Genomic DNA, 27,639 nt, shown 5'->3' on the forward strand with positions numbered 1-27,639 from the left:
ACGTCCCAGAGTGTCCCCATTTCCCAGGTAGAGAAACAGGTTCAGAGAGGTGAAGAAATTTCCCCAGAGTCACACAGCCAGGAGATGGCAGAGCTGGGATTTGACATCTTAGCTCACTGTTTCCTCCCCATTTTACAGACGAAGAAACCGAGGTTCCAAGGGAGAAGTCGCCGTCTAAGGCTGCGCAGCCGGGAGCATGGCAGAGCCAGGATTCCGACCCAGGTTGGCTTCTAGCTAAAACCTGGGTTGATTTTGTATTCTGCACCTTGTGGCCAGGCCTGTCCGTCTCTCAGGCCCCCGGACTCAGGAGGGAATAGGGTCCTGATCTCCTGAGTGGGGCCATCCCCAGGGGCTGTCACACCCTGGACTCTGGCACCAGAAATGCAGCCCCACCGGTCTGGGCCGTGTGAGCCCTGGCAGGGGCCTGTGGGGCAGGGTGGCAGGAAGTTAAGGGGAGGACGGGAGTCTGGGGCTGCGGTTGTGCAGCCTGTCCTGCGGGGACCCTGGCCTGGCAGAGCCTGCTTGCCCCACCCAGCTCCACTCTCTGCCCTGGCCCCGTGACGTGCTTACTGGGTGGCCGTCTCGGCCAGGTCGGAGAGGCCCAGGGATGGGCTTGAAATGAGGTGTCCAGAGATAGGGAGCAGGTGGTGCTGGGAGCAGTCCGGGGTTCAGGACGAGGCCTCGATCTGCAAGATGGACCCACGGAGGCAACGTAGCTGAGTCAGAAGAGGCCTACCCGGTGTGGAGCGGGCGTCTGAGAGGACCCTGCTGGGCTGAGGGTTAGCCCCCTAGGTGGCCAGGTTTCCAGCTTCTGGCCAAAGGCCCAGGGCCTCTAGCCAACTACTGGTGGGGAGCTATTTCAACATTCTGACACCAGACACTGCTGTACAGGGGCACACCTGCGTCCCAAGGACTGGCAGGAGGTCCACCTGGGCGGTGGCTCCCCAGGGGGCAACAGGGGGGCTGCTGGGCAGACACTGGGGAGGAGGCCAGGATGGGCAGTCTGCCATGGGCCCCGGTCAGGTGGGGGCCCAAGGCCCATTCTTGGTGGAGGTGACTCAGGGGCAGGCGGAACGGGTGACTCACCACAGACCCTCTGTGCTGCTGCTGCCAGGGCCCAGCCTCTCCCTGGGCCCCAGGGGTATTGTGCAGAGCTCACCCGGCCCCCAGCCCAGGACTGTGAGTCAGCCCATCTGGGCTGAGGGGCCAGCATGATTTTCCATCCTTTATATTGTTCTGCAAGGAAAGTAAATATGTGTTACAAAACATGGGGTGAAGCGGGGCTAGCCCCCTCTTGGCCCCTTGGGCCGGGAGCAGAGGGTCCTCTGTTCCAGGCTCTCTGCACACATCATAGCGCACTGGCTCTTCCCCATTTCAGAGTTGGGGAAAACAATATTCAGAGAAGTTAAGCCACCTACCCAAACTCACACAGCTGGGTGTGTAGCAGAGCCAGGACTCAAACCCAGTACAGCTTCAAGCTACAGCCTGTGGGCTCTTCCTGGGTGGCTGTGGACCAGGGCCTGAGTGTGGGCAAGCAACTCTTTCTGTTCACACTTGTTTCTCAGGATGGCCCAGAAGCCACCTGCTTCAGCCTCTCAGAGGGTAGGTGTCAACATGCAGATTCTAGGCCTAACCCAGACCAACCTAACCATAATCTTGAAGGGGGTGCCCTAGAATCTGCATTGTTTAAGTGCTCCCCAGGTGGGGGTGAGGTCATGTTGCTGGGGATGATAGAGTGGCTGTCCACAGGAAGATGGGCCGGGCCTCTGCCTAGGAGGAGAAGGCTCTGGAAAGGAACAGGCTGCCCCCCACACACCCCTCTCTGGGCCAGGGGAATGCTGCCCTACTTGTTTGAAACTGGTTCACAGAAACAGCCCGGGCCAGTGAGTGAGGCCAGTCCAGCTGCTGGGGAAACAATGACAGCAAACAGGGAGGGTGAGGGTGACTCTCTGGAAAGGTGGTGGCCTCCTGGGAGCCAGCAGCCTGACCCAGCGGCAGAGAGGGGACAGGGTTCAGGGCCCGAGGCGGCCTGGTCGCCAGGGACCAGGATGGGGCTCCAGGTGCTGTCTTAGTGGGGTGAACCATGGAGGAAGCCCAAGGAAAGCAAACGCCCTCCCCAGAGCCCAGAGCCTGTGTGGATGAGTCATTTGCCTTAGGAGGGCTCTGCAGAACCGAACAAATCCCATCTGCCCGGAGGAGCACGCACGGGGCCAGACACAGCTCCCGCCCCATCCGGCCTGCCCACAGAGTGTCGAGCACACGTGCATACACACGTGCACACGCACACACAGCCGCACCGACTCTGAGCCCTTATGTTGGTCTGCCAGAAAAGATAATTCCTGTGGCCATCAGACTGTTTCCCCGGTTCCAGCTTTTAGAGAATGGAGGGAGGGGAGATGGTGACATGCATCTCAAATTCCTCCCTCAGCCGGCTGCTTCTCCCGGAAGCTCCAGGGCCAGGCCCAGCTGGGTCAGCGGGGGCCTGGGAGGGCAGAGGCACGCGGGGGCCTGAGTGCTGGGGTTGGAAGCGGCTGGCCGGGCACCTGGCATCTCAGGACCTCGGTGCTCCTCCCTGGAACAGGAGATAAGAGATGCCCCTCCCAGGGGGGAAGGGCTAGCTTGCTTCACCCAGGGGGGGTCCCCACGGGGCACTGATCAGCTGGCAGCACATGCCAGTGCTGCTGGGCAGTCAGTCCTCAGTAAACCAGTGGCATTAATACCCATGTCACGGCTGTTACTCAGCAGCTGAGCTATGAGCCGGCTAAGCTGGAGGTCCCTAGGCTGGTTCCCTCCCCAAAACCAACCTTCACCTTCCTAGGAGGGACAGGAAAAGCATTTCAGAGGTGGGATTAGTCCACAGCTCTAACAGTTTGGAGTTCCTGTAACTGCTTGTATGCCGCAGCCCCATAAGTATCCAGTCCCCAGCCACGGATGCAACCCCCTCCCATTGCTCAACCCTCACTGCCAGAGTGTGTGCTGTGTGCTTAACCCATGGGGCCTCACCCTATGGAGGGGATGCTTCAGTTGTGCCCATTTCACGGGTGAGGAAAACTGAGGCTCAGGGAAATGACGTGCCCACAGTCGCACAGCAGAAAGGGACTGAGTGGTTTGCCCACCCCCTCCCCGTGTTTGGGGCCTGATGAGGCTCTCCCCAGACTGATCCTGGCGGGTTATGTATCTGTTCCTGATCTTAGACTGTCAACAGCTTGAGGGGAGATCACCTTTCAACTTCAGGACAGTTTCTCTCTTCTCCAAATTTCATACTTCCATAAACTTTATCCACTAGTCTCTCCAGTTCAGTAAGAAAGCTGGACAAGGAAGGGTGTTATAACCATAGAGTGTGGGGGGTGGGCAGAGGGGCACACAGCGAAGGCTCTGGGAAGAGGGAATGCCAAATTTGGCTCATTTTTAAGCATGTTTTTAAAAAAATAGTACCTAGAAAAATACTTCAAAAAAGCAATTCGAGGCCATAAACAATCAGATGCAAAAGGAAATCTAAAAAATAATAATAATCAACTCCAAACACTACAAAAGGGTGTGTGTACAATGGGAAATGAGATCTCTCGCTTGCCCCTCCCTATGGGGCTGCAGTGACAGTTCCTCTGGGATCCTTCCGCGTTTCTGTGCCAATACACGGGTGTCCTCCCCAACTCTCCCTGCATGTCCTCGGGCACCTGGCTGCCTGTGTCCCGGGCGTCTGGGTGACATTCCACATCTGCCCCTCTTCCTTCCCTGAGAGGGTGTGCCCTGGGGTTCAACCGCCCCTTCCCACGGCCACCACATTGTTTCCCAGGTTCGCCATAGCAACAGTGCCGCCATGAACACCCCTAAGGCATGCTTGGCCCCCGTGTGAGAGCCTCCCTAGGGAAAGATAAGGGGGGGAGTTAAGGGCAGGCTTCCAGGCAGAGCTGACGCATGGGCAGAACCAGGAAGGTTCCCTCCTGGGCCCCTGTCGATGGCCCGCCTTCTGGACCCAGGTGCACCTCCCAAACCCAGACCTGTGCTCAGACCTCAGGTCCTCCCTGACGCCTGCTCCCAGTGTCGGCTGGCTGGCTGGACAGATGTCCCTTAGCCTTCGGAAGTCAGTTCGGGATAGAGGGACTTGTTCAAGCCCTGGCCTGCCCCGGGAGGAACTCCCCACCTGGGGCGATGGCCTGAGAAAGGAGTCAGGCAGGGCCAGGTTCAGAGGCGAAACGACAGGGTTGGAGGAAAGGTCTGTTCAGGGCTCCCCACCTGAGCAGCTGGGGGGCTGCAGGCAGGATCCATTGCTCCTGGCTTCTCACAAAAAGGGGGCTTGGCAAAAGTTCAGGTTCCTGGGACCCTTCCCACATTCCCCAATCAGGAGCTCAGAGGGTCAGGGCCCCAGGGTCGGCATTTTCCCCTGGGGAACCTTATGCACAACTTCGGACCTGCTGCATCCTGCCATGTCCTTCATCCTTTTAAAGTCCCTGGACGCTTTTGGAACCTTAACAATTTGAGGATCATCCATTTGTTTTATTATTATTAATATTTATCCCTCCCCTTCCCTTAAAAGAAAAGCCCTTTGCTATTTTTTGGTTTTTCCCTTTGCCCCTCAGTGTAGTAGAAGCAGGCAGCCAAGGCTGGGAGGACGTTAGCAAGTATCTGTTGAATGACTGAATGAATGAACTCACTGGAAGAAATAGATTCTCTCCCCCGAAAAATGCATGTATGGACACGCACAGTTTGAAAGCCACCCTGGGAGGATACACGGACCCCCTTGAGCCCACCCACAGACGCCCAGGTTAAAAATAAGGTTTTCCTAAAGTTTCTAACACTTCAAAACAAGTCCTTAGGCAGCTGGAACAAGAGATGGCCCAGAGGATGCTGGTGTTCTCAGGTGTTCTGGGGTCTGGGACAGGAAAGGCCCTTGGGAGTCAGCTTCCCCACCAACCTTACTTTAGAGGTGTACAACAGCTGGGGAAGGGCCTGGCCTGGGGATTCTGGGTGCCCCTGGGGCTTGTGTTGCCCTCCCCTCCCCAACAGAGCTCTTGGATCCCCAGCTGCGCCCTTTGGCCATGAACTATCTTGGTGCCATCTAGCATCTCCCCTGGAGACTGTGTGCTCCTGCCTCCCAGCCGGGCTCAGACCACCCAGAACCTGCCCAGCTGCGGTGGCCCCCTCTGGCCTCACCCAGACTCCATTTTCTGTCCATCCAACTGCAGGCTTCTCTAACGGCACACGGTGTGACCCAGGCACTCAATGCCCACTGTCTAGCCTGGCCACATGCTGGTGCAAAGTCTAACTCGGGCACACAGCAGTACACAGTATAACCGTGCACATGATGGCCCAATTGTGCAATGTGGCCATTCTGTACCAGAATCCAGCAGTTTTTATAACCAGCCGTGAAGTATTTCTATGATGCCAGGGCCTGCAGTTATTATAGGATTATTTCAAGGCTTATTTTGTATTATTTTGTCTGCCCTAGATGATGATAATGAGGGCAAAGCTTCCCACACGTGGGACCAGGCGCTGTGCTAAGTGCTTTGTGTGAATTACCTGCAGGAATCTCGGAACGCTCTGGAATGTGGGCAGGTATTGGGCGACACCGAAGGAAACAGGCTGGGGGCGGGAAGAAGCCTCGCCTAGGAGCCTGCGGACCATTTGTGGCGGCAGGATTTGAACTCAGGCAGGCGCAGTCCAGAGCCCCCCCTCCTCATTGCCATGAACACTGCTACCACCTGAGTGTCATTCCCCAGCTATCCAGGGCCCGGAGACCCACACGGCGTCTGCCACACGTGTGTGGGGTGCCCACCTGGGTGTCAGCCACGGCGAGGGGACGGCTGAGGGCCCTGGGCGGCGGCGAAGAAGAGAGGGGCCCTCAGCCAGGGGCGCGCCGGGCCAGCTGCGGAGGGACTCGCTGCGCGCCCCGGCCCGGCCGGCGGGCCACGGGGAGGGGCGGGGTCCCGCCTGGACGCTGGCCCCGCCCAGCGGCCCTGGAGGCCCCGCCCCGGGGAGGTGAGCGCCACCTTCCCCGGGAGCGACCCGGGGGCCCGCGGCCGGCGCGCGCCCCGCCCCTCGCGAGTAGTTTCCCGGCGCCGCCGCCGCGCCGCACTCGGCCGTCCGTCGCCGCCGCCCGCTCGCCTGCGCTCGCCGCTCGCCCTCGGTGCTCCGCCCCCGCCGCGCGCCACGATGAACTCGCTCTTCAGGAAGAGAAACAAAGGCAAATACAGCCCCAAGGTGCAGACCCGGAGGTAAGGGGCGCCGCCCGCCGCGCTCGGGACGCCCTCGGGAATCCCGCGCGCTGCGGGGCGGCCCGGCGGGGAAGCACCTCCGCGCGCGTGGAGGGACGGCCGGGCCGCGCGGGCTGCCGGGCGCCCGGGAGGCACGGGCCTGGGAAGCCCAGGCGTCCGGGGACTGAGCCAGACAGGGGTGCGCGACGCGCGGGAACACGGGGCCGGAGGGCCGCCCTTCAGCTGGCAAGCACCGTCGGAGGGGGACTGGGATGGGCCGGGGGTGCCCGGGGGAAGCACGGTATCTGGCACCACAGAGTTCTAGGTGTCTGGCGAGGGGCGGCACTGACTTGGGCGCCCGGACGGCGGGGACCGAGGTGGAGGTGCAGGACAACTCCGTGTCCTGGCGTCGCCCTTGCGCCGGGGGCCCTCCTGGACCGGGAGGCACGGCCGGGGTGCGGAGTGGTGTGCCTAGAGGACGCTACACCTTGGGCGGGGGCGCCGCGGGGAACCCAGGAAGCATTGTCTAGGGGCGCACGGGGGCAGGGCGCTTACCAGCCCTTCTTAGCGCGCGGGTGCTCCCAGTTAGGGAGGGGCGAGATGGGAGTGGCGGGTGCCACCTGCCACAGCGCTTCCCGGCACCTGCCACCCTCTGCTCCAGAGCCTCGCCGAGAGGAGCCGGTGGGGGGGGTGGGGGGGCACATGCTGAGGCGCCCCGGCCCCCCCGCCCCCAGGGCAGCCACGCTGGGGTCTACACCGGGGCCTCCTCCCAGCTGCATGGTTTCTCAGGGGCGTGCCCTACTCCACCCCCAGCCCCAGCCCCGAAACTGGCAACATCTCTGAACAACAGGTTCCCAGGGAGGCCTGGGAAGGGAATGACAAGTCTTGATGTGGTTGCGTTGAGAAGGCAGCCCACGTCCGTTCTGATATAAGCCTCATGGATTCATTTAATAACCGGTTTAGGGGAGCCTCCTGGAGATGCTGAGGTTGATGGTGAGGGTGGAACTTAGGTCCCTGCCTCTTCCCTGGTCTAGGGAATGTGAGGTGGGGGTTCCCCACTTGGAGAGCTCTACCAGGCTTCTCCCAACAAAGGGCTTCATTCAGGAGGGAGACTCCCCGAGTTGCATAGCCCACCTGTGTGGGAGGACCCACCCGAGGTGCCCTGTTCATGAGCCCACCCTCTCACTCCCTAACCCCAATTCCCCAGGCCCCAGATTAGGGCGAGAAAAAGACTCTAGCCAGGGCTTTCACCCCACTCTGTGGCCCAGCCCAGGCAGACCTGTGGGACAGGTGCAGGTGGGCCTGGGGAAACTGAGTGGGGGGCGTGTGCAGGCTCTGTTACCATGAGTTCCAGCCCTGCAGAAACTCCTCAGCCCTGTGATCCCACCGCCCCCATCTCCCCTTTGGGCTGTTCAAGTTCAGAGGCATGTTTTCTCCTCTCCTCCAAGGTCCCCCCGCCCGACAGCTTCCCTCATCTTCCACAACCGCAGAGACTGGGCAGGGCCGTGCCCGCTGCTCCTCTGTGGCCGGGTCCAGCTGGCTCTCAAACTCAGCTGGGGTCCCGTCCAGTCCCTGGGCTGTTCTCGGCATTGCACAACCGCATACTCCGTGCCAGCCACGGAGGGCTGTTCTGCTCTCCCCGTACCAAGACTCGGCCCCTCCAGTGCCTCCCACGTGGACACACGCACACAGCAGGAGATGGGCCACGCCTTGCCCTGTGTCTAGTCCCCCAAGGCCCGGGCTTGGACGTAACAGAAAGTTATAATGAACCCTGAGGAGCCCGGACGTCTCGGCCTCCCCAGTAGGGGTTGGGAAGGAAGCAGTTCTCATCTTTTTCAGCGCTGGGGACTCAGGGACTGGAGTCCTACCCCAATTCCACCCCTCTCTACACTCTTGCCCGGGGCACCCACCCTCTGGGGGAGGCGGCTGGGCTCCTGGAGGAGGGGCATCCAAGCGGGCCTGGGATGGGTGAGGAGAGGGCGCAGAGTGGGGGTGTGCATCCACAGGCCTGAAGCTGGAAGGGCGTCAGGGAGCAGAGCGCGTTGGGGAGGGGTACAAAGAGTACGTTTGTGTACATTTAAAAAAACATTCAGACGAAGCAATTCTGTTAGATGTTTCGGGATGCAGACACAGATAGGTGTTGAAAATGTAGATTTAGGAAGAAACCTGCAGCTTCAAAATTCTGCTGTCCCAGCGGGAGGGGCTAAGGAATCATGAATGATAGCATTGTATTTCCTTTTAAACAATATTAGAAGCAAATATGGCAACTGGGGTCCATCAGCTGTCTCGGTGGTAAGAGTCTGTTTCGCGCTTCCTTGCGTGCTGGAGCTAGGTCACCAGGTGCCCAGTTGTAGGCACCTGAGGGCTGGGATGGATGGACGGGGAGAGCTGGCAGCGGGAACGGCATGGGCAGGAGCCTGGAGGGAAGCCCCGAGTCCTCTGTCCTGGGCTCCTGTGTCTTGGTGAGCTGGGAGTGGGGAGTAGCCTCAGGAGGCCAAGGTGCCTGAGGCCTGGGGAGAAGGAACGGAGGAGAAGCAGGAAGGTCCCAGGCGGGAAGACACGAATAGAAAATCTCAGGAAGTGGGGGGCCAGGAAAGGTGTGGACATACAAGGGGATCTGAGATTGAGTCCCGAAAAGCTGCCCTAGATTGTGATCATGTTATCTTGCTCAGGTAATACTGCATCCCCTCTCTCGTCCAGGTGAGGCTCAGAGTTTGAGTAACCCACCCAGGGACCCTCGGCTTCTCTCACCTCGGTGTTCTGTGCCAGGAGCCGGCGGGCAGGGTGTCCCAGCAGGCCCCCTGGCCCATCGTTTCCTGGGCAGAGGGGTTTGCTGGGTCTTTAAGATAAACACACCCTGAGCTGTTCGCTGGCTGGCAGCTCCCCCTGGCCCTCTGCCCTCGCAAGGCTGCATGGCTGCAGGAACACTGGTACATGCAGAATTCTTTGCTCCCAGTAGCTGGGCTCAGGTTTCAGACCTGTGGCGCTTGCGGCTTTCGCTTTTCTGTCCTGGGCTTGGTCACTTCTTGGTTCCAGTTAAAGGTTGCAGGAGAATTCAGAGTTTGTGCCTCCAGAACAGGGGGTCCTCTTCCCTACTCCTCATTGCTGGAGTGTCAGCTCCCTAAAGGCAGGGACTTTGTATGCTGTGAGATTGCTCCTGTCCCCATAGAATGCTGCCTAGCACAAAGTAGGTGCTCAGCAAACAGTGGTGGAAGGTCCGTTTTGACTCTGTGACTTGGAGGAGTGTGAGGTGGTGGAGAGGACTGGAGATGAGGCGTGTGAAGCGTCAGGTGTGTAGCAGGTGCTTAGTTAATAGAGGCTGGTACTCCTTGTCTGCTGGTCTCGAACCTGAGTGACCTCCTCACGCTCTAGGGTGCCAAGATTGCCTTGAGCCCTGTTTGAACCTTGCAAAGCATAGTCCTTCAAGACATGCCCTGGTGTTACGGGAAGCAGCTGGAACGATGAGCGCCCAGAAGCGTGGGCCCGGAGCGGGATGGCCTTCCCTGGGCAGACGCAGATTGGGCCGTGAAACAGCCAGAGTCACTGCAGCAGCAATCTTCTCAGTTTAGACTGTGCTTCCCCAGGATTATTAGCTGGGCGTGGAGGAACTCACTGTCTGATCACCACAGAAGGTTTCAGTAGAGAGAGTATCAGTCACCTGGCCGATCAATCTGGTGTTTATTGGGTGCTCCCTTGAACTGTTTGCTCACAAGACTTCCTTCCTGTCTGGTCCCCGCAGCCCCGGGACACGCTGCTGGGCTTGTGCCGTCGTCCCCAGCCCCGGCTGCATGTTAGAATCATCTGAGGGGCTTTGAAAGCAGTGTCCAGGCCCTATCGCAGACCAGTCCAGTCACAATCTCTGGGGCAGGGCCCAGCCTTCAGTTTTTTATGTGCAGCTAAGAGTGCGAACCACGCATTTACACTGACCGCGTTGCTCCACCTTGTCTCGGAGCCACATGCACCTCGCTTTTCCTTTTCAGAACGTTGCACTCTGTTCTTTTATTCTGAGCCTTCCCGTTCCGCTTCGTTCCCGGAGTGCGCCTCATAAAATGGCACCAAACTGGCTTTTGCTCTTGTATTTTCACGTGAGAATCTTTCAGGAGGAGAGTTTAACTCGTTCACGTTTAATATAATGGCTGGTGTGGTTGGACCTATGCCTGCCGTATAATTTTGCATTTCCTGTTTACCATGCGTTCTCTTTGTTTCCTTTTTGCTCTTTTCCTGCAATTTATTGGACTGAGCTGTATTTTCACAATTAAGTCAGGATATGAGGCCTGGATGTGGCGGAGTGGATGGACACCCTGACACAGGCGGTCTGCATCCTTGTAATTATAGTTAACAGGGTGCTTTTCTTTGTCTTGCCTGTTAGGTTATAAACCGTTGGACAGTAAGGACTTACTTATCTGTTGGGGGACCTTTCTGTAGCCCTTAATTCCAGCCTCATGTCTGTTTGAGATTCAATAAATAGGTGTTAAATTGAGTAGATGTTTTATATAGCATGGACAATGACTGTCTCTGGGGTAATAAAGAAGGGCCTGTCCCTGGGGCCTGTAAGAGAGCTGGTGAGATGACAAGGAGCTGGGGCTGGGGGTGAAGATTTATTCCGCAATGATTGACAATCTAAAGACCAGCTGGGGTACAGCAGTCACCTGCGCAGATGCTTACTAACCCTACGGCCCCAGGCAGGTTCCCCCGCCCCCAGGCTCAGTGTGCTCATAAGCGCTGGGAGCAGTAACAGTACTGACCTCACAGGTTGTTACGAGAATCAAAGCAGGAGCGTGGGTCAGGCACGGGGTGGGGTGTGGCCCACAGAAGGTGTTCCCTCCGTGCCCCTAAAGGTGTGCTCCCCTTCTGGGCTGGGCTCCCACATAGTAGCATCTTAGGAGAATGACTCAGCCCTCAGTTGCCACCCCTGACTGTTACCCAACCTCTGGGGTCAATGGTAGATGGGTTTGTTTAAAGATGTCAACAGGGTATCAATCTCTCTGTCTCCCCTGGGTGGTGAGCACCTTGCGCTTCCTCCCGTTTTCCCGATGTCACTTTGTGGCTTGGTATTGGTGGCCCCTCTTGTGAGGAGGTGGCTCTGGAGCCTGTTCAAATCCTGGCACCCCCCCTCCCACTTCCCAGCTGTGTGACGTTAGGCAGGTTTCTTAACCCCTCTGATCCTCAGTTATCTTCATTTGGACAATGGGGAGAGAGGAACTGTTGACATGCTATCAGACTTCTCAATTTGATATCTATTTGTTGAGCCCCAAGCCTGTCCAAGGCCTGAAATTAAGGGCTACCAAAGGGCCTCCCCAAAAGTGAGTAAATCCTTATTGTCCAAAAGTTTATAGACTCATAGACTAAGCAGAGTGCCCCAATGGCTGTGAATGTGCCTTTCTCCTGGGGCTAGAAGATGTGAGCACACGGAAGGGCTGCGTGGGAGACGGACGCCTCGTGGGTGCTCTTAATGTTTAGTAGTTCCTATGAAGTCGTTTCCTGAGCTCGTATTGTGTGTGCCTTTGTGTCGAGGACGGGACAGCTGTCTGGGAGGGACAAACAGACCTGCTCAGCCAGTCAGTGTTTAAAGAGGTGGAGGCTGGGGGCCACCCAACACCAAGAGGTGAGGCTCCCCCCAGGTCCGGGGGTCCCCAGGAGCTGCTCGAGCTCCAGTCCCGGAGGCCGGCGGGACCCAGAAGAGGAAGACCGTGGCCGCAGGAGGCCAGGCCAGGCCCCTTCCGCCTGCTCCCCGGAAAGGTGTGCGCTCCTGCGCGTTCCAGGCATTCCGAGGCTGAAGCCTCCCCTTCTCCTTCATGCACACCCACTGAGACAGAATTAACCCCAAAAGGGAACAACCGTAGCCGCGATCAAGGGCCAGAGCGTTGGGGTTGACTCGGGCCTGGAAGACAAGGGGGCGCTGGCCAGGGAGGAAGGGCTGTCCCCCCCAGATGCGCCCCATGCCTGCCGCTTCCCGTCTCCACACACAGACAGAGCACATTGGCTGTGACCAGCAGGGAACAGGAAGGGACCTGGGAAAGGGGCTGATGGTGGGCTTGTAGCCTCTCCGTGGTCTCTGGGGCGTGATCTGTTCCCCAGAGTGGCAGGTCAGGAACGAGGTAGCCTGCAGGGAGGGGTGGCCAGGGAGCAAGCCAAGTGCCCGTGGGTGTTCCCCCGTGGCCTGTGGGCCGTCAGGCAGTCAGGGACCCATAGACAAGCCCTGGCCTTGGGCTCGGTGTCTGGCCAGCCCATGTGGGTCCCACGGGAGAGTGGCAGGGAGCCAAGGAACGGCCATTAGGAGGCCTGCCTCGGTGCCAGACTCTGCACGGGGCCAGCAGATGCCCCAAGCTTCTGTCGGCTTTATCATGCAGACCTGACGCGCTGTAGTCATCATGGGCTCCCAGCAACGTGGTCCAGAGACCACAGGTTCACCAGAACTGGGCTGTCCTTTCGGTAAGCGTCCGCCACACGAGGGGTGCTTAGAACGCACACATGTGCTGGCAGTAGAACCGGCATGCCAGGCTTTGAAGACTTAACGTGAAAAATGTCGCTTTCATAATGTCCTCTTGACTACCTGTCAAAAAGATATTTTAGGTATGTTAGGTTAAGTAAAATGCCATAGGAAAATTAAGTTCACCTGTTTCTTTTGACTTTTTGTCATGTGGCTGCTAAAGAAATTTAAACTACAAATGTGGCTCGCAGTTGATTTGTAGGGGACAGAAGTGGCTTTGCACACAGAGCCACTAAGTACCCAGTCCTCCCCTTTGGGGTGTTTCCTACCCATCAAGTGTGTCTTTGTGTTTGCTGCTGTGCGAGAGACCCGGTCACCCTATTGTCTGGACCAGGAAATTAGGGCCAGGCAGGTGGAATAGCACATGTGGTTACACCAGACACGGGCAGCAGGTCCCATGACAGTAGCTGGGTGTGAGGACATGGCAGTGGATGAAACAAAGTACCCCGCAGCCCTGAGCCTCCGCAGTGTGACCGCAGCGTCCGGGTGCTTCACAAAGATCACCTTGGATTGTCTCAGGCCTCTGGGCGGGATCGATTCTTATCCCCATTTCGCAGTCAAGAAAATAGACCCAGAGAGGCACCAGGGCTGGCGCAACAGCACGGGCTACATTCTTCCCCGTGCCAGGCTGACTCGGTTTCCTCCCTGCAGACAGGCTAGAGAGGAGAAGGCACCCGTTGGCGCACTGTGACTTGGGCAGGGAGGACTTGAGGCAGGGTGGCTCCCATGGTGGCGGGGGGGTTGGCCATTCGTGGTGCCCTGGGCCTCCTGTGGGGTCAGGAGGCCGGGATACGGTCCCTCGGGGGTTCTGCTGAGCCCGGTCAGGAGGCGGGGAGACGGAGTGGGACAGCTGGGCATGCGGGCGGGAAAGGGGAGACCGCGTCTCGGCCAGGGTGGCCCCCACTCAGAGGCCGTCGGAGGGCGAGGCCGGCACACAGGCTCTGAGGCAGGGAAGAGCGCTGGCCACCTGGACAGGGCGGCCGGGCACAGGGTGAGGGCTGGGGCCCTGTGGGCGGTGGGCAGGAATGTGAGCTCTATTTTGCGCTCCAGTTTGCGGCCGGCTGGTGAGGTCTGGTTGCATCTCAGGAAGATGTGACAAATGTGCAGGAGCCGGCTGGGGGGGCTGTTGCATTGGTCCAGGCGAGGCGGCAGCCTGATCAGGTGGAGATCTGTTCCCAAGAGGAACCGGGGAAGGAGAGGCCAGGACCTGGGGTGCTTCTCAGGGCCCTGCTTGAACAACCGGGTAGGCAGGTCCTCCCCACCCTCCCCTTCTGCGGTTTCCCTCCTGCAGACGGGGCGGGTTCTCAGAGCAGCAGAAACCCTGTGGTGCAAACAGCCCTGGACCCCTGCAATCCCTAAATCCCCCGGGCCAGTCCTCAGCCCAGACCCAGGACCAGGCCTGGGGTCATGTCCTCCTGGCAGCCTCGTTGCCCTTGTTACCCAGATACATGCATCAGCTCCCCTGCAGGGATTGGAGGAGACATTTCCGAATATTGAGGTCACGTGTGAATCCCAGGGCCGCGCGCCATACCTGTGGTGCAGTTGAGCGAGGTGGTGAGGCTGAGGAAGGGGCCGGCGGCGTTCACGCAGACCTCTACCAGGGTGCTGTTGGCAAGTGCGGTCTGGCAGGGGCCGCGCAGGGTCAGCCCGAGCCCAGGTCGGCCACCAGGCGGGCAGGACCAACATCGCCCGAAGCTCCCACTCAGTCTGGCATGCAGTGCCCTTCTCTGTGGCGTGCACCGGCCCAGGGTTCCTGGTCTACAGACACACAGCCGCCAGCAGCACCCGCAGGCACGGCCCTGGGCCCCTGCTACCATGGGGAGTAGGCCTCCCCTTCCTCAGACAGAGCCCCTTTCCGGGTCCAAGCTGGCTGGGGACCCTTTGTTTCCTGAAGGGCCCCCTGACCCCACTTCCATGCCAAAACTGGCGGGAAGGCCTGTGCCCCGGCTGAGCCAGGTCACAGGGAGCTACCTCATTGGCCTGCAGGGAGAGGGTGAGGGAGCCCCCACCGTCCATGCCTGTGTCGAGGTACAGCCGCATCACTGAGGGCATGCCCGACCGTACCCACACGGAGACACTGTCCAGGGGCCGGAACCGCGCAGACACCACATCCACGTCTTCCCGCACGACGGGATACCTCGTTTGGAAGAAGGAGCCACTGCCCAGCCCGTGGCTCCTGCCTGGGTCTTGGTGGACGAGGCTCAGGGGCAGCAGGCCAGCGGAGGCGTTGCGGCTCTGGCTCTGGCTGCTCTGAAGGTGCCGCGACGTCATGGTCTTTGGCCTGCAGGCTGACGGGAGCACCAAGGCTCAGCCGGAGGGAGGCGTGGGGGTCAAGTGCAGGGGGCAAGACATCCCGGCCTGCCCTCCCTGCACAACCCACCTGTGAGGGCAGCCACGATGCTGAATGCCACGGACACCCGGGCACCCCCAAGCTCTTGGCTGTCACTTGCATCCACCTGCCCCAGGGCAGCGAGGGTAGCAGCAGGTGGCAGGTCCCAGTGGGGCCGGGACAGGCCAGTACCTTCTGGAAGTTGCTGAGCAGGGTGGCTGAGCCCATGGTGAGGTGCACGGGGCAGCCCAGGCTCCCGTTGGACACACAGCCCTTTAGGTCCAGATGCAACTCCTGGGTGTACTCAGGGATGAAGGTTCTGTGGCCAAGGGTATGGCCTGGTTTAGCTTCTGCAGCTTCCACCAACCTTCCCGCGTGGTTTGCACTCAGGGTGGTGGCCAAAGAGGCCCCACTGCCCAGCACAACCCTGAGGCCCAGGCCCCTGGCTATCCTACCAGCCCAGGGACAACAAACACCAGGCCCACCCACTCCACCAAGCCAGACGCTGGGCCTCCCCCAAGGGCTCCCACTCACTTGAGGCAGCTGGGTCGGGAGAGGAGGGTCTGCAGAAGGGGCACATCTGGCTCCAGAATGGAGACCTCCACCACCCTCACGACCAGCATGTCCGGCTGGCAGACGTAGGCACAGGTGGGAGCAAAGCCCTAGGGAAAGAATGAGTGGTGGGGGAAAAGAATGTACACGTGTGGGGGAGTTGGGCAGAGAGCCCAGGGGGGCGGCTGGCGTGGGCAGGACTGGGCAGGGCAGCCTAGAGCAAGGCCTGCGCTGAGGACGTAACTGCCAAGGACAGACATTCCTGCACCGAGGGGTCCTGCCCCTTCTACGTGGGCGGCACCCCGCCTCACCTTCACCTCAATCTTGTGGGATGAAGGGGGCAGGTGGGCAGCCACAAACCCGTCCCCGGGTGCAGGGTGGGAGATGGTCACAGAGGCGTTGCTCTCGGCATCTTGACGAGGAAGGGCGGCTGCACAGAGGTATTGTCGGGGAAGCTGGTGCCCAGGGGGCTGATGACCGGAGGGGCGGCGTAGCGGAATACGTGGAGCAGGGAGAGCAGGGCAGGCATCAGATGTGGGCCTTGGGTCGGCGAGGGTGGGCACCTACACGGTGATCGCCACGTTGGCACACGTGGGGCTGCCTCCCCGTGACACGTGGCACAGGCAGCGCAGCAGCATGGTGCCTGGGGGCACGCGGAATTGGAAGAGCCTGGCGCCGCCATACCAGCTGTAGAAAGACAGCTTCTGCGGGGACTGCGGGAACTGCCCGGACACCAGCCTGACATCTGCGGGGAGAAGGTGCTGTTAGCCAGGGGGGCACTGCCCTGGCCCCAGAGAGAAAGCGCAAGGAGCCATGCTGGGTGGGTCTGCAGCCCTGGGACATCGGCCAGGCCGCTGCCGCCTCCAGCCCCTGGCAGTTGTGTCTGGCCTGGCAGGGCCCGGGACTCAAGTTTTCCCTGGGGACTCACATTCCTGCTCAATTTCTGCACACGAAACACTGCTTCCGTCACCTTTCCAAGTCCCTCTACCCCCACTTCCATCTCGTCACAGGCTCACACCCCATGCCCACTCCCTGCCACCTCTGTCCAGATTGCCCACAGCCCACCTCGGGCCTTATCACAGCAGCACCCCAGCATAGGTGTCCCCAAATGCCTCAGACCTCGGTGGGAACCAGCCTCTCCGGCACGCTACTCAGGGTCTCCCTCACACTGCAGCCCTGAGGCGCTCAGGGCCCAGAGATGGAGGCTGACGGACACAGGAGGTGATGGGGAGCCCCACCCCTCCTCACCTCTGCTCTGGGTGCCGGACACCAAGACAGCCCCTCCTCCTCGGAGGCTCCCAGCTGAGGGTTGTGTTCCATGCTCTTGGCCCCCCTGAGAAGCCAGGGGCCTCAGATCTAGAGGCTGACCACCTGCTCAGGCCCACGACAGCTTGGGGCACAGCTGGACTGGAGCCTAAGCCCTCTCGCCCAGGGAGGTGGCAGGCAGAGATCCCGGGGGGAGGGACCTCAGGCTGGAGGGCAGGCCACCCATGCTCTGGTGGGCACGTGCAGGGGCCCAGGGTGGACAAACTGCCCGTGGCCCCAGCGTGGGGCTCCTGCGTGAACGGGTCCTTCAGTGCCTCTCTGGCCCCCCAGCCCTACACCTCCCAAAGCTGTCACTCTGCTCACCCCCCATCACGGCAGCCTTTCCAACCAGCTCTGGGGTCTTCACAGAGGCCTGAGGCCCCATCCTGGATTAGACCCCTCCTGGGAGTGTCCACGAACCAGGGCATAACCTCCCCTGGCACACGTGCCCATGCCGTGCGACACGGGTGGGTGAGGGTGCCCACTGAACAGCTCTCGGTCCCCCCCCCCACCGGGTGGCTGACTAGGCCCAGGGGCTGGCTGCATGGAGGGAGCCCAGCCCCTGTGCCAGCTCAGCCTCGTGCCCATGACTGTGGATACCAATTACCCTCTCTGCGTCCCAGCCTCCTGATGAGTTATCCAAGGTGGTGACCCTCCCTCCAAGGTTAATGGGTGTTAAAGTGCTTCCAGAAGAAATGCACGGAACACAGCAGGCTATGGCCTCACTTTCCTCCAAGCTGGGTGCCTCTCTGCCCACAGGAAGACTGGAAGCTCATACCACGCCATCGCTAAGGCTGGTGCCCCTCCACGTGAGCAGGTAAGGGAGCCAGGAGAATAGCTGGCTCTCCTGCCAACCTCCTGAACCTCCCACGGACACACGCTGAGAAAAGACAACCCACTCGCAAAGCCAGTCTGAGCTCCACTAGAGCCACGCATGGGGGTGCTGGGCAGCATTCCAGGTGTCCGCTGGCTACCAGGTCCGACCCACCAGGTGTGGCCTCAGTGCTGAACTAAGGCTGCTGCAGCCCCTGGGATAACATGATGACAGGGACCAAAAAAAACGAAAAATGCTTGTTGCTGAGGCAGGGCCGCCTCCCCCATTCCCTCCTGAGAAGTAGGGGGCCTTAGCGAAACAGCCAGCCAGCTGGCACCCAGCCCCCTGACCTGAGAGGGGCAAGGCCTTCTGACGTCCATGGCCCTGAAGTACCAGCCCGCGCACACCTGGAACCAAGCTGTGAAATTTCAGCAGGTGCACCAGAGAGAAAACACCTGCTCAGGGGCGCCCCTAAGACCAACTGGTCCCCCACTCCCAAGACCAACACAGCCCCTCCAGCATCCCCCACTGTGGGCTGCAGTCTCACCTCCCTGCCCACAGGGTAACCCTGGTGAACACACCAGGCCATTAACACACTAGTCTGGGCCGGATGTGGTAGGCACATCTCTGGTACCAGGAAGTGCCAGCTGTGTGCACCCCAGCCTGGCCCCACAAGCCACTTCTAAGGACACAGGTGAGAAGAGAAAGGAAAGTCCCTGAGCCCATCCTGGGAACCTGAGAAAGGGCATTCGGTCCTGCCCCCTCCAAACTAAAGCAGGCACCTGCCCCCTCAACAAGCCTGGGAGGTGAGAGATCGCCCAGGTTTTCCAGCTCCCTAGCCTCCCCCCAGTGACCCCTCACTCAGCCCTGCCCCCGGGGTGGTGAGAAAGAAGATGAGGGTGGTGGTATCCAAGGGAGCAATTTAATCAGGAGCTGGTCTCGGGGGAAGCTCCCTTTTATTTCAGGCGGCACCAAGCGCTGAAATTAGAGGCATGGCCCTCAAGGAAATAGGAGCTGGAGGGGAGCACGATCTTAGAGAAGGGGTGGGGGCTGGGAGCCCCAAGTGGAGGCAGCAGGCCTAGACTCTACTGGAGGGCCTCCTGCCCACCCCAGGGGCGCACCAGCCTCATGGCCCTCCCACAGGAGTCAGGGGCGGTCCCCCAACACCCCCAGTCAGGCTGAGGGGCAGCAGCTCCGGTCTAGCCCCCTCGACGGGCCTCGGTCCTGGGTGGGGCCTCTCAGCGAGCAGAAATGCAAGGGCGCGCAGAGAGTGCCCAACGCCATTTACTCGGAACCGGGTGGCCCAACGGCCCCTCAGGGCCGCCTGGAGCCCAGGCCCCCGGAGCGAGGCCAGCTGCTGGAAGTGACTGCACTGGGGCAGGGGCAGCCACTGGGGGCGGGGAGAGGACGCCCACCGGAGCCCCGCTCTGGCCGCTTGCTCCCCACTCTGCCCCTCTCCCAGAACAGCTGGGCGCCCTGGAATGCCACCGCCTAATCCTTCATCCCGGCTGGCCTGGCATCCGGAGCCCCACTGGAGTCCCCAAGGACCCCCGTGGGCCTCTCCACCTCCAAGGAAGGGCGCGTGATGGCCGTGACCGACGTGAACGCGCTGAGTAGAGAAGGGAGGGCACGTGCCGAGGGTCCCGACGGCGGAACCCGGCCCTGGGCGCAGAGGAGGGGGCGCCGGCGTCCGCTACTCCCCGGCCGCCTCGACGCGAGCTCTCACGAGGTCCGCCCTGCGCCCCAGCCCGGCGCCGGTGAGCGCGCAGGGGCCCCGGGTGAGTCGCAGTCCCCGGGAGGGCGCCCGGGCCGCGCTCACCGCTCTCGCCGCTGTCGCCTGCGGCGGGCGGGGGCCACGCGAGCAGCAGCGGCGGCCCCGGCCCGGGTCCCGGCGCGGCCCTTGGCTCCGCGCTCGGCCTGGCGCTACCCGCCCCGCGCCCCGGGCACTCCCGCCGCGAGGCGCCGCCCCGCTGGAGCCGGGCCGGAGGGACCGCGCGCCCCGGCGGGGGCCCGGGGAGGAGATCGGCCGGGGGGAGGCCGCGGACGGACGTGCGGCCGCGCGGTAGGGGGCGGTCGGCAGGACGCGGGGGCCGGGGGACCGAGGCAGGCCGGCGGGGCGGGGGTCGGCAGGCGCCGGAGGTCCGAGGGGGCGGAACGCGCGCAGAGCTTCCCACCGGGACGAGTGTGTGTAGAGCGCACACTTAGGGGAAGATGGAAAGGCCCCTCCTGTACAAGGGGAAACCCGGCACGCTCACCCTTTACACCGGGACAGATGGCAAACAGATCGCACGCCTTCCACGTAAGGATGTAAGTGCGAGATGCAAGCGGTCAAGGGACAGAGGTCAGTTCGGTACTTGAGTGCCCTGTGCTGACTTAGAGCCATGCTGGGACCTGTACCATCCAACACCCACCTCCTGCCCCAGTGTGAGGTTCCTGTGCCCCAAGCTGACCACCGGGTAGGAGGAGGCTGTGGGTCCTGTCCCAGCTCTGCCCTCCCACGGATCCCCCTTGCTTGTCTGGGGGTTAGTGAACTTGGTGGATGGACAGACAGCCCTGGACTGGAGTCTGGGAACCTCTGCTAAATAACAGAGCAGTAGCAATGCAAAGAAACCCAGGACATACCTTGGCATTCTCATTTTGAAGGTGGAAACCTGAGGCCCAGCAACAGGAGAGCCTTGGGTAGAGGCGCCTGCATATGCACATTGTGTATTCCCCTTATTCCCCCCAACTATACAGAAAAACAACTGTTGTGGCCAAATTCACGAATCCCAGAAGACCACCAAGGAGCCGACACCGATGCAAAAGCAGAGAGCCTTTATTCGAGCTAGCTCCAGCTCAATCTCTCATGTACACCAAAGCAGTGGCAAGATGCCAGAGAAAGAGAGCGCGTTTTCCCCAGAACAAAGGTTTTATGGGTTTCCAGGGCGGTTTGGGGGGTGATGGCCGTGGCCCTAGCTGATTGGCTGGGCCTGGGCGTAGTTGGGGGGTGATGAGTAGTTGGAAGGGAAGGTGAGACACTTGGAAAGAGTGATCCAGTCATTAGAGGTCTTGGTGCATTTCCTTCCTGCCCTTTTTCTCTGAAGAACTTAGAAAACGCTTCCCACCTAATGCTCGAAGCCCCGTCAGGCACGTGGAGCCCACCCAAGGTAAGAAGAGGCCGTCTGCTCCCTTGGTGGTGAGACGGGGACCGTGGGTGTAGTCAGAGCAGGGTGAGGGCCTCTGGGAGAAGACCCCTGCCAAAACTCCGTATTAAACAATTAAGCAAAGACAGAGTCACATTAATTCTCTAAAGTAAAATATTAAACTAGGAATATAAGCATTCTTCAGTGAAGATTAGTTAAAAGTAAAAAGGCAGGAGTAACAGCCTGCAATGTTTGAACATCTCCCAGAAAAGAAAATACCTCAGCATAGCCCATGTATTGTTTGTATCAATTAAATGAGGCTATTGTAAAATTTACTTTAGCGGCTAAAAAGCCCAGTTTATCTTTAACTTTACCCAGATGCTGCTTTTCCTCCTCCAGCCCCTAATCAAGGAACATATAACCTGGGCAATTAATATAACAGGTAGGCCCAGCCGTAAACAACATAATGAAGGGCAGGAAGGATTCCATCTTAAAGATAAGAAGTTAAGAAGTAAGATTCTTAATTTACTATTTAACAAACCCACAATAACTCAGCTCACCTTGAAAGCAAGACAAGCAGCCTCGATTGATGTGCTCCCAAACCAAGAAACTGCTATTCTAAGAAAGGATCAAAGCAGTAAATTTCTTATGCAAACTGCAAAATAGTCTGGAAACCTCATAAGAAACCTAGTGTCTCCGTAAAAATAAACATGTAGAGACCATTTGGTGGGTCTGCATCGCCAGCTCTTTGTCTCTCAACCGCCTGTAAACCCCCTAGACAACTTAGCACCCCCGGCTCTCCTGTGCGCCCCCACCCCCCGCCCCCCAGCTCTCCCGAGCCGGGAGCTCTGTCTGTCCTCTCACCGTCTCTCTCAATAAAAGTCTTCCCGGCTCTCCTACCTTGACCGCTAAGCTCATTCTTGACTCCGCAAACGAGAACCCCGGCCTCAGTGGGAGGGCGCTGGCATGGCCGGGTCCCCAGGGAGCTGCCTCCCTCTGCAAGGTCTGTTCGCCCTCGGTCAGTGCCCACTGCCATTACAGTGCCAGCTTGAGCCCTCTGCCCCCATACCCACGCTCGCCTGTCCCAGGCCAAGCCCCTTCATCCTATGAAGAGGGACCGCGCCTCCGCAGGGGCAGGGCAGCGGCGGGCGGCCCCAGCACCATCCCCGCCGGGAGGCCACTTCGCAGAGGGAGTTCCCTTGCTATTTAACGGTGCCCCTTGTTCCCAGAGAGCGGAATGTGATGGTGTCAAGTCCACCAGCAAGGCAGGGAGCGGGTCCCTGTGAGGCCGCTGCGAAAACAGAAGAGCGCAGCAGCTTTGGGTGGGCGGCGCAGCGGCAGGAAGCAGAGGCGATGGGGGGCTCAACCTCCGTCCTGCAGAGAGGAGGCCCCTGCCTGGATCGCCGGCGGCTGCCCCGCAGGCTGGGGTGCGCATCATCCCGCAGGGGCTCTGGTTACAGGGAGGGCCCCCCGCGGGGATGCAAGGTGGCCTGGCCCCAGGGGGCGGGAGCCCGGAAACAGGAGGCAGGAGTAGCCCTTTGTCACTGGGTGAGTCGGGGTGCTCCAGGGGAAGAACCCACAGACCTGTGGGGACCGTGTAGGAGGAAGTGTAGGTCGGGACTGGCCTGTGACTGTGGAGAGCCCAGGGCAGAAGATGGTCATCTCAGCAGACGGTCTGCCCCCCCTGCCTGCTCTCTGTGGGCTGGGCTGGCTGATTGGCTGATGCCCCCCACGTTCTCAGGGCGGATCCTAGGTCTCCTGAATCAAATGCTGGTCTTCAGAAATGGCAACAGTATCGGGTGAGGCTGTCAGTGTTCGTCAGTGTAAATCACATAACGACCCTGAAATTGACATAAGAGGGGGAGGGTGAAAGGATCTGAATGGCGGTAAGGCTTCTACATTTACTTGAAGTGATAAAATACTGATCATAAGCAGGTGGTACACAATCAGGCATGTATACTGTAATCCTCAGAACCTCTTAAAAAAATCAAGGAGGTACACCAAAAGTCAATAAATACATTAAAATACTAAAAAATATTCAGAAACAGTTGGCCCTTCAACAACATGCGTTTGAACTGTATGGGTCCACTTATATGTGAAATTTTTACAATAAATATATTGGAAAACTTAAAAAAAAAAACACATGGGCAAGGCGCTCAAGGCAGCGTAAGGGTGGGTGTGATTTTTGTCCCAGGCGCTGACCCCCGCAGGGGGGGTGGGCACCGGGCCGCGGGCCCCGAGACCCCTTTCGCGCGCCGTGTCCCGGCGACCCCGGAGCGCGCGCCGCCAGCGCACAATGCCCGCCAGCGCACAATGCCCGCCAGCGCACAATGCCCGCCTCGCCCCTGGCCCAGGCGCGCTGGCAGAGGGAGTCAGTCTGGTAGAGAAGCCTTGGACTGCGGTCGCTAGCTCGCTACCCAGACAGACCTCGCTGATCGCCCGTCATGGGAGGTTTTCTCACCCAGCTGGTGGGAGGGCTTCTCACCCAGCTGGTGGGAGGTTTTCTCACCCAGCTGGTGGGAGCCCTTCTCATCACTCTGGTGGGACTTCTTTTCACGGAGCTGGTGCGAGGACTTCTCACCCATCTCCGCTCACCGGCCCGCCCACCGGCCCGCCCGGCCCTCCTCGGAAGCTCCGCCCACCCGCCGGCCCCGCCGGCCCCGCCTGCCCCGACGGCCCGCCGCCATCCCATTCACCCCTCGGACCGCCCTCCTTCCCTCCGGTCCCCTTGGAGGCCTTCCTGCGGGTAAGACACGCTGACCCTCCCAAGACCGAGGACTTGACTTTGTTTTTTTGTTTTTTGTTTTTAATTTATTTATTTTATTAAGGTATTATTGATATACACTCATGAATGTTTCACATGAAAAAACAATGTGGTTACAACATTCCCCCCTGTTATCGTGTCCCCCCCAGACCCCATTGCAGTCACTGCCCATCAGTGTAGGAACATCTTCCTCTTTGAAATCAGAGAGGAACATTTTGAGGAACTTGCCGCAGTAACTATGTTGTCTCAATTTCACACCCATGAAACCACCACCGCAGCCAAGATACTGAACATCACCATTCCTGCCAGAAGTTTCCCCGGGCCCCTCGGTGGAGCCTAAGACCTCCCTGTCGCCCTGCCCCTGCTGCCAGGCATCCAGTGGTCCCCATTCTGTCACTGTAGATTTGTGTGCGTTTCCTAGAGTATACATAAGTAGAATCATACGTTTAATTTTTAAAATACTGAGCTTTCCCTTTCTGACTTTGTGAGACATGTGTAGCTGAATTAACAGTAAGATTAACAACATTGTCCTTTTTCATTACATTACATTGTGACCATGGGATGAAGCCTTAAAACAATGTTGCTGCCTTTCAGTAGCACATCTGTGTTTTTCCCTTTTATTTCCCTTTAAGGCCTGGGCCTCCGAAGAGTGGCTTCAGTTCCCAGAGCTCAGATGGCCACTTGGATAAGAGACCCTCCACCTATGCTGTGAGCTGCTTGAAGGGCACGTGCACATGTGGCATCCGTATGTCCAGCCGCAATGCCATTACCAGTTCCTACAGCTCGACTGGAGGCATCTCTCAGGTTCCTTCCCCTGGTGCTGTGGAAGAAGTGGGTTCTTTGCGTTTATTTGTTGATTGTGCAGTGTTTACTAGCTGCCTTCTGTCAGATGCTGAGATCACCTCTAAGGTGACAGCAGTTACCAACCCCTGAATGTTCGCTATAGACCAGTGGAACAAACTAGAAAGCCCAGAATGCTTATGTGGAAACCTGGATGCAAGACAGAGCCACTATTATAGATAAATGGACAAAGGATGAATACTTCAAAAATGGTACTAATCTGATTAAAAGGGTAGATTGAGTCTGGATTGCATTGGGTCATAAACTCATCCTATAGGTACTGGGAATTTAATGAAAGTCTTTAAAATAAGTGGTTATAATTCTTTTTAGAAAGGATGTAGTGTAGACTGGAGAACAGCTCAAGTTTTGCTACCAGAATGACTTGGGTTCAAATCTTGGCTTTGGCACTTAGTAGCTAAGCTATAGACTCTTGGGCAGGTAAATGACTTGAACTCTCTTTTTCTCATCTCTAAAGGACTGTTGTAAAGATTGAAGGTGATGTTTGAAAAGCACCCATTACAGTGCTTGTCAGTAAGTGGGCACCCGATATATAGGAGCTTGAAAAAAATAACGCATGTGTGGAGGAGGTTTTTGAGAGGAGAAAGAATTTGACATAAGTTTTCATCCGTACCAAAGGCTCTTAGAGTAATATAAATGACATGTTAATGATCAATGACAAATATAGGAGATGAAGGCCCCAGCCAGGCAGTTATGGCAAATGCAGAGGACAATAGTATGAAGTCTTTATTCTGCACTAGGCCCTCTGCTGAGCACTGTACACACATTTCCTCAATCAGTGATCACAACAGACCCAATATGAGATACACAGTCAGTCATTGCTCCTCCTCACAATTTTATGTCAAATGTCATACATACACAAAAGGAAGGGAAAATATCATATGAACCTCCACGTAGCTCCAGCACTTAACTCTTTTGTCAGTCCTGTTCCGTCAACACCCCCACCCCAGATTGGTTTTGCTCTTGTGTTTTAAAGTACAAACATGTTGTTTCACCTGTAGGTACTTTAGTGTATTTTTTAAACTTTTGAACATTAATAACCACAGTACCTCTATTCCTCTGAATAATCGTGACTTAATGTTAGTTATTATCACTCCAATTTGCCCTTATTACCCAGTTTTATTATAGTTACTTTGAACAGGGACCAAAAATCAACTCATTGCATTTGGGTCACATGTCTCTTATAGTCTTTTTTTTTTTTCTTGAGTATTAAAGGTATGTAATTAATATATGTAACAAAAAATCTGAAGGTAAGGCTGTATACTTACGGAAATAATGATTTTGACCTACTTCATAAGGTAGTTGCAAGGTAGTACATATAAAGTGTTCAGGAGTTTATATTGTCCATTGTAAGCATTCAGGAAGTGCCACCTATTACTATTATTTTAAATAAGTACAGTCATTTAATTTCGGGGAACTTAAGTCACACTCAGAGCTTCGGACTTGACATTATACGATGCTATGTATGATGGCCTAACAAGCAGGCAGGGTAAAAATAATCTTAAACTTTTTAACAGGTTGTTTTATATGTTTTAGATGTACCCCTTATGGCTTTTAATCTACTTATAAAGCTTTGAATTTATGCATGGTTTCACAGAGTGTAACCTCAGTCTTGAGCAATAGTTATGTTTAAATTATTATAAAGTACTTTTGTGACACAGCAAAATTATGTTGTCCTCATAGGATTGAATTTCAGTCATAGAGAAAGTGAAGGACTTGTACATTATCTTCACGTTAATCAGTAGCATAATGTACATATTTTATTAAAAAGCGTATTCATTGAAAATCATGAGGTATTATTGTAAAGATGTCTTTAAACTTGGGTTTTAAATATAGGTCTTGTTTTTTTCTTATTCTAGAAATGTTCATTAGTTTATCTTAATTTGAATTACTGCTTATTCTAACATGTTGCCTGTAACATTACCCTTTCAAGTTGAATTGTGCTTTTCATGGGGCGTGAAGAAAAATTCAGCAGGCAGTTGAATGAAAACAGGTCAGGTCGGGTTTCTAAATGTTTGTCACTTGTGGTAATTTAGACTTTACTATTTTTTTTCTTTCCTTAGGTATTTTATTGTGTATTCAAGCAAGTATTGATGGTTAACTTAATTTACACTGTTACCTGCTGAGTGTATTGTTAGCAATGCGGCTAGCGTATGTGAACTGTTCAATGGCTGGCTCACTTAAAGTGTTGCAGTGACATGAGAGGATGAGGGACGCACCATAAAAGGCATGGAATGGGGTGCTGATAACGACTGAGCTTCAGTACTTTTCTACTTGGTTGTATATGATAATTGTTGGAATGTTAAGATAACTTGTGCTTTCTTAAATGCCTGTTTGTACAGGAAATGTTTTCCTAAAGCACGGTTCAGAACCGCGAATTATTCCTAAAGATTGTGTCGGAAGTTGCTAATATCTGCTACATGGAAACCTGCCTTTCAGAATAAATATTAGTACTGCTGTAATTTGAAATCAGGCATTAATAAGTACTGTGAAAACACCAGTAGCTGACAAAATAATGAAAGGCACCTCTGCCCCTTCTGTGCCCGCACTCTTCCTGTGAAGGCAGGCTTGGGTGTGCAGGGGCCTTCCCCGCCGACGACCGCAGCCTTCCACCGCTGCCTCTCCGCACAGGCCTGTCGCTCATTCGGGGTCCGTGGATCATCCCACTGTGTTTCGTATCTGGAAGACGCCTCTGGTGATTCATTCTGCACAGCTGCGATCTCCCGGCTGGGGAGCCGCGACCCGGGGACGGGCGGCCGGGGTGCGAGCGCGCCCGCAAGCCCAGCCCGGGGTCGGCGTTATCGCCGAGTGTGGAGCACCCCGTGCAAAGGCGGGCGCCGGGGCCCAGGCATCCGGCCCGGCCTGGGCGGAGCCAGGGTGCTCGGGGCGCGGCTCCGGGGGCGGGACGAACGTGCTCGGGGCGTGGCTACGGAGACGTGGGTCCGGGGGCCGGGCGGGGCGCCCCCAGGCGTCAGGTCGCTGGCCTGACAGCACCGCCTCCCCGGGCTCTCCGGGCCCGCGCGGCCGGCGCCCCCTGGCGGCCCCAGGTGTCAGGCTCCCCCCGCGGGAGCGGAGGGCTCGCTGGCCCCGCGGCCGACGCCACAGGCGCGGAGCTCACGCGCTGGGGCGGCCGCCGCGTGCCCTCCCCACCGGCGGGGAACGCGGACGTCTCCTAGAGCCTTTTTCCACTTACTATATTCTAGAGAGAATGACA

The 27,639-nt window shown here is 57.7% G+C and overlaps 1 protein-coding gene and 1 long non-coding RNA gene across 12 annotated transcripts in view; one reads left to right on the forward strand and one right to left on the reverse strand.

Moving 5' to 3' along the window:
- Positions 1–62: 62 nt before the first annotated feature.
- Positions 63–5,899, reverse strand: LOC140843948 (uncharacterized). Of its 2 annotated transcripts, none has more exons than XR_012121888.1 (3): positions 5,774–5,899; positions 1,087–1,236; positions 63–686 (listed from the first exon to the last, which is right to left on the reverse strand). It is a non-coding gene; the product is annotated as an uncharacterized lncRNA (long non-coding RNA). The 2 variants fall into 2 exon arrangements; XR_012121887.1 differs by lacking the exon at positions 5,774–5,899 and adding an exon at positions 1,419–2,697.
- A 158-nt stretch (positions 5,900–6,057) lies between these two features.
- LOC140843946 (nuclear envelope pore membrane protein POM 121-like) overlaps positions 6,058–27,639 on the forward strand; it is a 33,114-nt gene continuing 11,532 nt past the window's right edge. For 5 of the 10 annotated variants that reach the window (XM_073214514.1, XM_073214520.1, XM_073214517.1 and 2 more), the window contains exons 1-5: positions 6,078–6,212; positions 20,418–20,587; positions 20,765–20,827; positions 22,033–23,549; positions 24,200–24,398. In XM_073214514.1, the coding sequence (XP_073070615.1) occupies positions 23,248–23,549; positions 24,200–24,398 (501 nt within the window). In that variant the 5' untranslated portion in view covers positions 6,078–6,212; positions 20,418–20,587; positions 20,765–20,827; positions 22,033–23,247. Of the gene's footprint in view, positions 6,213–20,417; positions 20,588–20,764; positions 20,828–22,032; positions 23,550–24,199; positions 24,399–27,639 lie in introns of those variants that run through there. The other 5 variants (XM_073214515.1, XM_073214518.1, XM_073214519.1 and 2 more) reach the window with 5 other exon arrangements.

This window comes from Manis javanica, chromosome 10 (assembly GCF_040802235.1).
Source record: "Manis javanica isolate MJ-LG chromosome 10, MJ_LKY, whole genome shotgun sequence".
Classification (NCBI taxonomy): Eukaryota; Metazoa; Chordata; class Mammalia; order Pholidota; family Manidae; genus Manis; species Manis javanica.